The following is a 12,248-nucleotide window of genomic DNA, read 5'->3' as shown; positions in this document are numbered from 1 at the left end:
AGCATTTTTATCCCCAGACTAACACAGCAGGTAGGACAGAGGTTCTTGTAGATGAGCTGTGCAGGACCTGCCTCGCTTCTGAAGAACAACTTCCTGCAATTGATTTTTCCTACCACACAGTCTCCAAAGCAAAGTGGGAGAAGGTGTTAGCGTAACAGCATTTGGTAGAGGACTCCTGCAAACAAAGCCTGTCTTAAACCAAGCTGGATTTAATCCTCAATTAAATTGTTCTGGTCAGTTTGAGATCTTAGAGCTGCATCCTTGCATACTCCCTCTTCCCAGGAGCACCCAACCCACACCCAAGAATGTCCAGCAGACCCTACACCGTGAATGCCATCAGCAATGATTCAGGGTCTGATGGCTCCTGCTTTGAGAAAGGAATATTGAGTGTTAGTCCAAGAAGGTCATTAACACAGGTCATATATAGCTTTTTTGGTTAATAAGCAGTGGAAAGAAAGATCTGATTTGCAATAACATTTATTAATGGATAAATGTACATATTTACAAAGAAAAATTTGAGAAAAAATACAAAACCAAAAAAGTGTTCCAAAAGAGAGCATTTTAGGTAAAAAAGAAAGTGTTTCTAGTCCCCACAGACTGATCCAACAGGACTGTCTACCATTGCTAAAAGATCCCAAAGGGGCCCAAAACCAAGGCCAGTCCTTCCCTCCAGCCCCACAAACCATAACAGATGCAAACAGAGACACAAGAAGAAACACCTGTGTCAGGTTCTCCAATGTCACCCACTGATAAGCTCAGACCAAGGAGTTTCTGCATGAATCCTTTTTCGATTTATCCAGAAAGCTTCCTCCCTCATCCTGTAGGTCAGAACAGGTGCCATCAACTCATGACAAGGAGAAAAGAAAACCCAATAAACCAGCAGAACAATTCTTGGAGGGACAAATTACTGACAATGATGTGAAGTGAAAGACTTTGCCCATAACCATTAGGATCTGGACTTGATGATCCTTGTGGGTCTCTTCCAAGTCAGGGTATTTCATGATTCTATGATAACCTCCCCAGGAGCCAGTGGTACAGCCAAGCCTCATTCCTCCAAACACAAACTACTTCCCTTGGTGCTGAGGAAATTCACCTCTCCTGATTATTTCAGGATAGGAGGGTGATACAGAATATCTACTCTTTAGGGTCTTCACTCTTTACTAGACAAACCACGAGAGAGGGGAGCCAGTCTTGGCTGAATACTGCCCTGACTGAGCTGTCCATGGAGAGTCCTCAGCTCACCTTCTATCACTCCCCGAGTGAGGCAGGACATGGGAGGGGATGCAGCCAACACCCTCATTTATCTGCTCCCTTTTAGCAGTTGAAAAAGTGATGTTGTTTCACTGCAATGCAGACCTCAAGTATTATCACCGACTCGGAGCTAAATCCAAGTTCCAAGCTATTGGCTCTGGCACACTTGCTGCTTCAAAATACTGATGTCCACGTTTTCCTAAAGCAAGAAAGCACAAGAAACTCCTCTGTGTTTTAGGTGGTGTTCAGAAGAGCTGGAATCCAGGTAAAGCGATTCAGGAAGCAAGTGTGGAGCCAACTGTCAGTATTGTGATGGGAAGCACTGAACCCTCAACAGCTCCCAATGGGATCCTACACATGAGGATCAAAGAGCTCAGTGACCACACCACAAAACACTGGGTAAAACTGCTGGTAGACTTATCCTGCCTATGTCACCGGCGTGCCAGTCACCAAAATGCCATTTTCTGCAACAGGTCACATTGAAAAAACAGGATTTGTCATGCCAACCTGGATGAGGTTACATGCTGCAGACATTTCCAGCTTCCCTGCCAGAGGGATAACTCAGCTCTCCATCACTCACAGCCTGGCACTGCACCAGCCAGGCTGAACAGGGTGTGTGAATCCCTGTGTCAATGGGTGCTGGTGTCGGGGCAGGCAGCCAGGAGCTGCTGGTCTTTCCACCAAGTTTGTTCCTGAGGAAAATAGGAGCAGAGTACATGTATTGGTTCCTTTACAGATCCCTTGGGATCTCAGCCCTTAAACAGCACTAGAGCCAATCAGCTCTCCCTGTGCGCAGGGATGACAGCAGGATTCACAAAATCCTCCTCTCGGTGCTGCAACCTTTGCTGACACCACAGGAAAAGGGGGAAACCACAGCACCAAGGTGTAAAAGATACGGAATGTGCACAGACATGCAGGAATGAGACCTTACGTGGATTGCCATGGACTGTCACTCCCTTTGCATCACAAGCAAATGGAAAAAAGCAGAGGAGCGACTGGGAAAGAGGCTGTAGCCCAGTGGGCACATCCCTGGGGCATTGGACAGATGAGGTTTCTGTTCCTGGTACGGTTTCCTCTGTCAGGAGGGATCACATCTACCTGGATGAATATGGATAACTGGCCTCTAAACTGCCAGAGAAACAGAAAGCATTTGTTCAATTTCTTTATACTCTGCAGTGATAATTGGTATATAAATCCCAAAAATGTTCCTGAGCATTGTCAGAGTGTAAAGTGTAAAGTCAAAGTTGCTGATGACAACCAGCCTTACCTCAAGATTAAAAAAGAAAGAAAGAGACCATTTGAATTAAAGAGTTACAGAATTGAGTAGAGGTGACAGAGCCCATCTCTTATCCTGCTGAGAGGAGACACCCTGAGCACTCCGGTCTAAGGCTGCTCTGGGTGAAAGACTTCAGGTCCTTTGTAAATGGGTGACAGAGGTACAGAAACCATGGCTTTGCCAAAGCCAGCAGTGTGGCTTCCAAGTTCTTGTCACTGGATCAGAAATGCAGTAAACTCAGCAGTGCTCACTGCAGCATCCCAAGCAGTGATCCTGAGCAATGGCTTTGGGAAGGAAGCACCTGTGTGTTCAACCTCCAGGAAATACGGACAGAAAACTGACAGAGAGATCCAAACAACTCCTGTTTCCTCCCTCTTCACGCCAGTTTAGGGAGAACAAACAATCCCTGTTCTTCATCACAACTGTTAACATTTTGGGAAGGAGATGCAGGCAGGGAATGCCATCCACAAGTATCCCCTGACTTCTTCCATCCTGCATTTTCTGCACAGCACATGGCACCCCAGCATCCTCCTCCATTTCTCCTCTCCAGGGCCCACCTCTGTCTTCCTAAACTTCACACCAAATCCGCTGGAGTCCAAGTGCATTCCAAGGGATGCTCCAAGGATTCAGGGCCGCAGCCTGCCAACACCCTCCTTCACACCAGACTATGCCTGGACAACAACCCTCAGACTTCTACACTTCCTAGTACCAAAGGAGGAAGACTGTGTATTAAAGGCAGTGTATTAAAAAGGGAAGATTATTTTCCAATGAAAAATCAGCATCCTCACAAAACAAAGTCCTAAAGGCACAAACTGGTGAACTAATTGGAGCAGTTACAAGAGGAATTGGAAAGATTCCTGTGCGATTAAAACAAAGGGTTTCACTAGCAACCTAAGTTTCTGAGACAGCATTTAGAACCTCAACCTGTACATCGAGCGCAAGAGGTGACTTGAGTGGTCTATGATATCCCACAGACCCTCAGATCAAACAGCACATGCCATGCTTGCCTTATTCCCTCAAGCTTATCTGCTAGCTTCCTAAATAACACTGTTCACACAGACAGAGGTCTAGAAAGGGTTATAAATACAGGTATTTATATATATTCACACATTTTAATCCATGTAATAAAGGCTTGCTCCCTTCTCCTCCATGCTGCTGGAGCAGCTGCCACCACTGGTGACACTGGGGGGTGTTCTCAAAGTGACTGTGTCCAGCCCAGTCCTCCAATGGACACAGGAGAACACGGATTAGTGCTGAAAGGAGAAATGGGGAGCTCAGCTCAGCCCCATCGCTACTATTTACAGAAAAGAAACCCCTTAGACACAAAGTCCCACCTTCCCTCCAGCTTACAAACCAGCTCTGCTCAGTCCAGCTGGGCTGGAGCCGCACAGCTCAGCCAGAATCACTTGGCTAAATGAGAGCATCATCCAGACACTTACATTGTGGGCAATAAACAACGACCAGCATGCAACGGTTTGGCTAAAGAAGTCAAAAACAATCGAGGGGTTTAACATTAGAAGTGTGTCCTGATGTGGCCAAGCCAACATGCCAACAGAGGGAATGCTCAAATAGCAGGTAACTCCATCCTTATGACCTGAGCAAACATGCGTCAGTTAGTTCCACATTATTAAACACATCCCAAGTGCACCAAGACCATCAGATTAAAAAAAAAAATTATTACTCTATGTTTACAATAAATATCTCCTTGCAATGGGTTTTCTCCTATAACACTATGTATTTTCTTAGATGTGAGAATATGGTGGAGAGGGAAGCTGGGGTACTTTGTCAAAGGTGAAAAGCTGACCCTGTCCCTAAGTTATTACCAAGAGCAGCAGTGAGAACCAGCACTTTTTATTTAAATGCCAATCTGAGTTTCCTAGAAATTGAGTGGTTACGGATTAGATTCCAATATTCTTCCTAGAGAGTCAACCTCTTGTTGCCCACAGAGGCAGTGGACTCCCATGCCTGGAAGAGTCCAAGGCCAGGTTGGATGGGACTTGCAATAACCTGGTCCAGGGGAAGGTTCCCGGCCCATAGCAAAGGGTGGAACGAGATCATCTCTATGGGCCCTGCCAACCCCAAACTATTCCAGGATTCTGTAATTCAGGAGATTCCTGTAAAGCTCCTTTTACATCAGTGTCAAATGTTCTTCAGCTTGTGAATATCTTACATTTAAAACAACAAACTTAAAAGCAATTCTACAGCAATTCCTATGGGAAGTCTTTCAGGAGCTTGGGAAACCAGACTCTTCTCCCATGATTTTCTCCCCCCATCTGTCCTCCCACAGCAGCTGGGAACACAGTTCAAAGAATTTGCTTTTGCACCACAGGAAACTTCAGACTGGACCTGGAAATCCACAACCACTCCTACCAGGTCCCATCACAGCCACACAAGGACATAGAGCAGGATTAACACAAGAGTCACAGGGTGTCCCTCCCTGGGACAGCGAACTATGGAGATCAAAGACCAGGACAAGGAAGATGCAGCAGAGAATACAGCCAAGAAATTCAGGAGCTTTGGTCTTGAGGTTTCAACATGACCCTGTTGCCACTCAGAGAAAGAGCAGCCACCAAACAGTCAGTGCTATGACCAGGAGAAAGGACATCATAAAGGGTATGCGTGGAGAAGGAAAAAGGCTAGAGTACAGGTGACACTTTTTGAGTGATTTCTGCTCTTCAGGGATTGCAATAGAAACCTTTGGAGGAGTTGCTTCACTTGCTGGCCGGGGAAAGGTTGTCTCAGTAGGTATCTCCTGCTTTTTTAGTTTGTCTTCATCCTGTACTAACAGAGGTTGTTCCCATGTCTGCTTTCGTGGTAGAAGATCAAGAAAGAGAGAGATGAACAAAAATGACAGATGGAAAGTGCCCAAAATGACACTTGGAGATGTGCAAAGCGTTAGGGCAACTATTCTCAACATAAAATAAACTGCCCTGGGGAGCAGAGCCGCTGGTGGCCTGGGTCACACCAGCCCTGGAGCTACAGAACCATGTTCTCTCTGCAGAGCTCATCAACATCTGCATCAGGATCATGGGTGTTTGGTGTCTGCTCTCCTAGAAAAGAGGATGCCCCAAATATTCCAGAGTGTTTTGGAATTGGAATGGTGAGAAAAAAGCTTGAGGCATTTGAAACAGGAATTGTGCAGCACAAAATGTGGTCTCTGACAGCTTCCTTATCTACAGTGCCCTTAAAACCCAGCATTTGGATACTCCCATGGAACAGCCAGACTGCAGAGCAGATACAAAATGCTTTTCCAAAGTTCTGACCAGAGTATCAAAATTACAATTGGTTTGAAAATTCTAATGAACAAGTGAAAAACTGCAGATCTTAGAAATCCCAAGCATGGAACGAGCAGGGTGGCAGTAGGAGCAGTGCAGACTCCTGGAATTTTACTCCATGTTTTAGCATTTTTGTTTCTGGAGTCTAAAGAATGATAAAATCCCAGAATGAGTAAATCAGTTCACAGGTCCATGCAAGGGCTTCAGCACTTCTGCTGAAGAAATGAAAGATTGTGGGAATGTTGCTGTTCAGTAGCTCTGCATCCCTTTAGTTTACCAGCCCTGGTCAAACCCAAGTGTACTTAGGAGAGGAAAAACTTGGCTCTAAGCTCCCTCAGTTGAGCCAACCTCCGCTGGTCAGTGCGGTATTTTGGGACTGGTTCTTTGCACACCCCTAAGTGGTGAGAATTTGGGAGAAAGTAGCTGGGAGACTGGGCAGCAAAAGAAAATATAAAATGCAAGAGTAACATGATCGTTAAAACAACAACAACCAAAAAGAAAAAAGAAACAACCAAAAAACGGGAAGAAAGACAACATAAAAAGAACAGGGAACAGTTAAATTTTCAGAATTGCTTTTGTCTCCGAATACACGGTTATATCGGTCATGCAGCTTTTTCAAACCAGCCATGCATCAAAATAAACAAAAATTGAAAGCTGCAAAAGCTGCAGCAGTGCCAAAATCCTCTGGCTGTGAGTTATGAATCTACTTCATGTAGCCAAAAGAAAATGTTATCCAGCAGCTGCTGTTGAGTTTTGCTCGGTGCCATTGCAATAGCAAGTCTGGTTCAGAAGCACAGATCAGAGCAGCAGCTTTACCTCAAGCCCACCAACCTGTCTCTCAGAAGATGGGACAGTGACTTTCTTGACCTGGACACACAAAGCGTTTTAAGGTTCAGTTGTCTCATAATAAAACATAGAGGAATAGCAGAAATGTGGCCCCGGCAAAAAACCCTTTGGCCACTAAGGGAGGGGGAAGGTACCATCATGAACAGGAGCAATTGCATCATGATTTACCATCCTTAATTACCATCTGATTTATGATCCTTCAACACATGCAGGTGAGGGAAAATCTCCTCCCCAGTCAGTGCCTGGGGAAGATGCATTTCTGGAAGTTCATAGCAGGACACAGCCACTGCAGAGTGAGATCACTTCAAAGAAGACCAGATTAAGAAGGAACTTCCAGAAATGCAAATCTAGGGCTGACACCAATTCTGCAGTGCTGTAAACCCACTGCAGCCTTAGGTGGGACAGGTCCACACCATCCAGTTATGATGACCAGCAACCCTCCAAGGTCTCAGTGTGGTCTTGCAAGAAATTGTAACACATTCTTCATAAAAACCAAGAATAACATTCTTGAACTGCAGTTGTGGAGCTTGAGAGCCTCTGCTCTGTCCCACCCACATCCCAAAACCTACTGGGCACTGCGAGCAGAGCTCTGCTGCCCACGTTGCTAGGGAATGGAATCTACACTGAGGCTGAGCCACAGAGGGCAAAGTCTATCCAGGTGTTAAACAAGGTAATTCCAATGATAGGTTGCCCACAAAAGCTGTGGCTGCCTCTGGATCCCTGGCAGTGTTCAAGGCCAGGCTGGATGGGGCTTGGAGGAACCTGGGACAGTGGAAGGTGTCCCTGCCTATGGCAGGGGTGGGACTGGATGGGTTTTAAGTTCCCTTCCAATCCAAACCATTCTGAGATTCTGGAACAACCAATCCTGATTAAGTTCATTTTTCTAGCAGACAAAAATGTCCTGGCTTTACCCCAAGCTTTGAGGAGCCCATAGTAAACTTGGTGTTAAACCCTTTGTACATGTTACAATAACCCTCCATCCAATGCAAGATTATTTCCTGATTAATAAGTATGTGCCTTGTTTGAACGTCAAGTACTAGTTCATCTGCAGGGCTGTGGGAAGGAAGGGGAAAAACTGGGCTTTCAACCAGGAGACTCTTCAATTGCCACTACTTGCAGTTAGGATTCAATTTTTCTGATGCAATAAAAATTTGCATTTACTACTTAAATGATTACCACAGGCACTAACTACAGTTTTACTCACAGGCTCCAAATCTGAAGCAGTTACCACCAGTATGACACAGAGGCGTCTCTTAGCCAAGAAGAAACCAGTTGGTAACTGGTTTTTCCTTGAAAAATTACCTTTTTAAGGAAATTAGCAGAGAAACTGTGAGTGTATGTGGTTACTAACACACAGTTCCTGGTAGGAGAGAGATTCCAATCATGTTTGAACAGCCCTGCTGTGGCCACCCAAGGAGTCTTCTCGAAGCCTCCACAGCAGATCAGCACCTGTAGTTCCTAATGCAAGTCTAAACCCAATGACATACCAGATTAACTGGAGAATAAAGTGATTTTGGAAAGATCATCCCATTCCAGTGCTTCTCCACTCAGTTATCTGCAATATTATCTCTGAAGTAGTAATTTAGGTCTTTGGGTTTTGGGTTTGTCAGGGATTTTTCCACATTTTGGGGAGATCCAGGAATGAGCCAGTCCCCAAACCAGCCATGGGAAGTACTCTCTAGCATCACACTGATAGCAACACTAGGAAAAGCAACATCAACACCAGTTAAGGAATTCTTACATTCTTCTCTACCAAAAAATCACATTTTTACAATACTATGACTAAAGCTTTGATTCTCTCAGAGAACATTCTACACGTTACAAGTCAATGGTAACTATTAAAATTGAAAATAAGCAGAAGCTAAGGGGAATCCCACACTGCAATGCTGCCCCTTGGAACAACCCCGTGCCCAGGTACTCACTCCATCGGCTCCCGTGGGAATCTGCCCATTGACGTTGAGGCTCCGGAAAGGGGAGTGGCTGGACAAACGTTTGTCCCACTCACTCGGCCGAGGCTCGGGGACAGACTCCATGAAGTTCTTCTTCAGCTCACTGATGTTGGCATGGTGCTTCTTTATTTCTTCCTGCGTCTTATCTAGATCCTATCAGCAAAAGGACAGGTTAAGTGAAGGGACATGGAGAGACCTGGGACTGCCTAAGCTGTGCTTAGCAAAGCTGCACTCAGCAGAGCTGCTGCCAACTTCCCAAACTGTGTTCACTCTACAAACACACAAAGGGAGCGTCCTCTCTCCTCTTCTTTGATTAATTGGGACAAACTGCAAGCCTGGAACAGGGTCTCCTCCAGCAGCAGAACATGCCATTGGTTCATCTCAAGCTACGCCAAACCAGGTGACAGTTGAGCTGGAATATCATAGATTTTCCCCAAATAGGATTTTTGAAGTTGTGAGACTATATTTCTTTGGGTTATTTAATTTAACATCATAAATTTTGTGGGTTTGTTTTCTTTTCCCTCTGCTAACCTGAGTATTTCTAGGTATTAATACAATTGATGGTAAAGAAAATGTTTTCCCCATTTTATTTACTCTCTTTACACCTGTTTCTCTTTTATCCTAGCAGAAATTATCTTTGCTTCCAGAATATCCCCATTACCATTTTTCCCCTCCCTCTCATCTCATCCCTCCAGGAGCTATCATAGGAGGTTTCAGACTTCAGAAACAAAGATGAGATGATTTTTTTTGGAAAAAAATCAAACTGGAACTTTATTTTATGCTCGATCAATCAAGAAACTCCTGCTAAAATTTTTCATCTGGAAAAAGTCAGGTTTTTAATCTGTGATGCCAGTTTACAGCATAAACACACAGACTTCAAGGCAAGTCAACTTGTTAAAAACAGTTCTTCCTTGTAAGCAAACCAGAGGCTGTAGAAAAGAAAGCTTTTGCAAAAGTCAAACAACATCTTTTCAGGACAGGGCCAAAAAGTAGCAAAAAGGGGGAAATCAAGGTTAGTAAAAGCACTATCAGGAAATTTCACTATTTTTGTGCTTTTAGTTGTAACTCAGCCCACTGACTTTAGAAGATGGGACAGCAAATAAAAGCAAATACATCCCTGAAGGAGGGCCCTCCCAAAAATCTCCATTCCTGCAGCTCACCCAGGACACACCACCCTCCCTGCCAAGGGCTAAACCTCAAATAACTCTTTAACAATATTTACTCTTTTTGGCACAGCTCCAGGGGGAATTTTGGCTTCTATCCTAGATGAAAGTATAAGGCAAGTGCCTGCTAGGTAGAAAAAAAAATGTAGAAATGAGTCTGCTGTGGACGCAGGGGTAAATCCCTGTCTGGTCCAAGAATCCTACAGCTGCTCCTGGCTCAGAGAAGAGAGAAGGACCACCTTGGCTTTCCAGCACTGCACAGGAACAGGGCCTGGGAGGGCTGGCAGAGGAGCCAAAGCCACGAGGAGCTATGTGGAGCTGGGTCTGGGAAGCATCTTGAGGAACCAGCTTGCTCAGCATCACCCTTTTCCTCATGTTTTGCCCTTTCTGCAGGAACCCAGTGCATGTGGAACATTAAAAGGCTTTCAGTAAAATCAACAGGCAGCTTCAGGAAGGTGAGATCTTCCAGGAAAATATCTGATCTGCCAAGTGCATGGATTAAAAAAATAACGGGCAAAGGGGATGAGCTGCTGGGTCAGTCCTGCTGTAGGGGAGGGCTGGAGCACCTGCAACAGAACTGTGGGAAGGGGAGGGGGGAGGGAAGGGCTTGGAGGCAAGTATTGAGCTGACAGGAAAAAGGAGGTTAGAAGCAATGACAAAGCTCTGTTTGGGGCTGGGGAACTGGAGCTGTTTGAGTTGGGTGAAAAAGCAACAGGCACGGTCTTCAGAGTGCTCCAGCGATGGCCAAACTCTGCCTATCATGTACAAACCCTTCACTTGTGACTCAAAGCTGTATGCTGTAGCAGTCAAAAAAACAAAAAAACCCCAAACAAACAAACAAAAAAACCAAGAGCAAAAAAAATCCAAAAAACCAAAGAAACCCAGAGAGAAGCTGCAAAACTTTGAACGTTCTGATGAGGAGAAGGCAGTTAGTATACTCTGCTTTCAAGAGATACCACCAGGGAAACCCTACGAGCTGCTGGTGCTACAAGTTTAAGTAGAAACACGAAACACAGGACCAGAGTATCAGAAGCCACAAAACATCTCCCGTAACAGAGTGTATTAAAGAAAATAAAATATATGATTGGCATGGTCTGTTCTGAGACTGAGCTTAGGTGAAATCAAATGGAAAGGGCTCCCAAATCCAAGGGGAAGAGCTGTAATGTGAAAGGGTGAGCCACCCATGACCACTGAGCCTCTCTATCAGATCCAGAGGGACCTGGCACTGAGGCAGGATGGGGCCCAGGGGTGGTGAGGTGCTGCAAGGCCAAGAAGGGCTGGGAGGAGGATGGAAAAGCTGCAAACATCAGTGAAGCATCCAAAAGGATCTCTCCTGCCTGAAACACCTTCCAATATCCCAGGTTGCTCCAAATTCTGTCCAACCTGGCCTTGTGACACTTCCAGGGATCCCGGGGCAGCCATAGCTGCTCAATTTCACCAGCAGTTTATCCTGAATTTTTTATTTTCACAGACTGGCTTTTCCCCCAGGAAAATAATTTGTTTCGAGCAGTGAAAAACTGGTCAATGAGCCCAGCACTACAATCCATGACCCCCTGAGCAGCCAGTGGGTCCCAGAGCAGATCTGAGCACTGCCAATCATGTATTTTGGGGAGGTATGAGAGAATGAAAGTCAGAAGAGGAAGAAGGAAGAAGGCCTGCACATCATCATGTTTACTGACACCATGCAGAAGCATAATTTAAAAAATCAAATCAAATCAAAAGGTCTTTCATGCAAGAGCATGCAAAAACAAAGGCAGCAGCAGAAGAGGAAGAAGTTCAGCGCAGATGCAGAAGGTTTAGCAAATGCAACTCAAAAAAAAGCTTCAAGTTCATACAAACCTCCAACATTAAATTGCTATGCCTGATATAAATGTTTTCACCATCTAGCCTCTTTGATCTCTTCTGTGAAATGAAAGAAAAGGGGGAAACAAAACAAAACAAAAAAAAGCACAAAAAATTAAAACGTTGGTCTTGCGGGATTGATAAATCGGCAAATTAAAAAGTTAACTGAGAGTTGGGGGTGCAGCACTGTGGCAGCATGGGGTGGGAATTCCCACTGGGAATGGGCATCTGGCTCATGGAGAATGGGAGATGCAATGAGGCCTTTAAAGAGACAGCTCCCACAGGGCCTTGGCCCCGGCCACAAAGAGACAATTCCTGGTTTTCTGTGGAAGAGTCACCACACCACATCCCTGAGAGATGCAGGCCCACCCCTGAGTTCGAGGCTGCACTGCCTGGGGGCACTTCTAGGAGGTCCCAATGTGCACAGCAACTTCACCTTATCCACTTCCCCATCTGGGATGTTTCCCTATTACTTCATCAATACCAAAAAAGCTTTCTCCTGACTTTTGTTTTGCATTTCCTGCAATGTAGGCTACATTTGGTTTCTAATTAAATTTGTTACAGAGAAGAAATTTCATAAATCAAATCAAGTGTGTTCCTTTGGAACATTCAACATGCATAATTTCAGTAATTAGGTTGTCTATGA

The 12,248-nt window shown here is 45.0% G+C and overlaps 1 protein-coding gene across 38 annotated transcripts in view; it reads right to left on the bottom strand.

Moving 5' to 3' along the window:
* Window positions 1–12,248, bottom strand: part of EPB41 (erythrocyte membrane protein band 4.1) — a 94,868-nt gene that overhangs the window by 14,053 nt on the left and 68,567 nt on the right. For 26 of the 38 annotated variants that reach the window (XR_015808315.1, XM_088178344.1, XM_088178355.1 and 23 more), the window contains 2 exons: window positions 11,600–11,662; window positions 8,571–8,750 (listed from right to left, as the gene is read on the bottom strand). Coding sequence is in view for 37 of the 38 variants with exons in the window: in XM_088178344.1 (XP_088034470.1) it covers window positions 8,571–8,750; window positions 11,600–11,662 (243 nt within the window). In the remaining variant the exon portion in view is untranslated. Of the gene's footprint in view, window positions 1–461; window positions 5,331–5,447; window positions 6,234–6,618; window positions 6,670–8,570; window positions 8,751–11,599; window positions 11,663–12,248 lie in introns of those variants that run through there. The other 12 variants (XM_088178327.1, XM_088178328.1, XM_088178333.1 and 9 more) reach the window with 5 other exon arrangements.

The sequence above is a fragment of the Sturnus vulgaris genome, chromosome 24 (assembly GCF_052056855.1).
Source record: "Sturnus vulgaris isolate bStuVul1 chromosome 24, bStuVul1.hap1, whole genome shotgun sequence".
In the NCBI taxonomy this organism is placed as follows: Eukaryota; Metazoa; Chordata; class Aves; order Passeriformes; family Sturnidae; genus Sturnus; species Sturnus vulgaris.
Note: the sequence above shows the minus strand (reverse complement) of the source record. Positions and strands in the feature narration are given on the sequence as shown.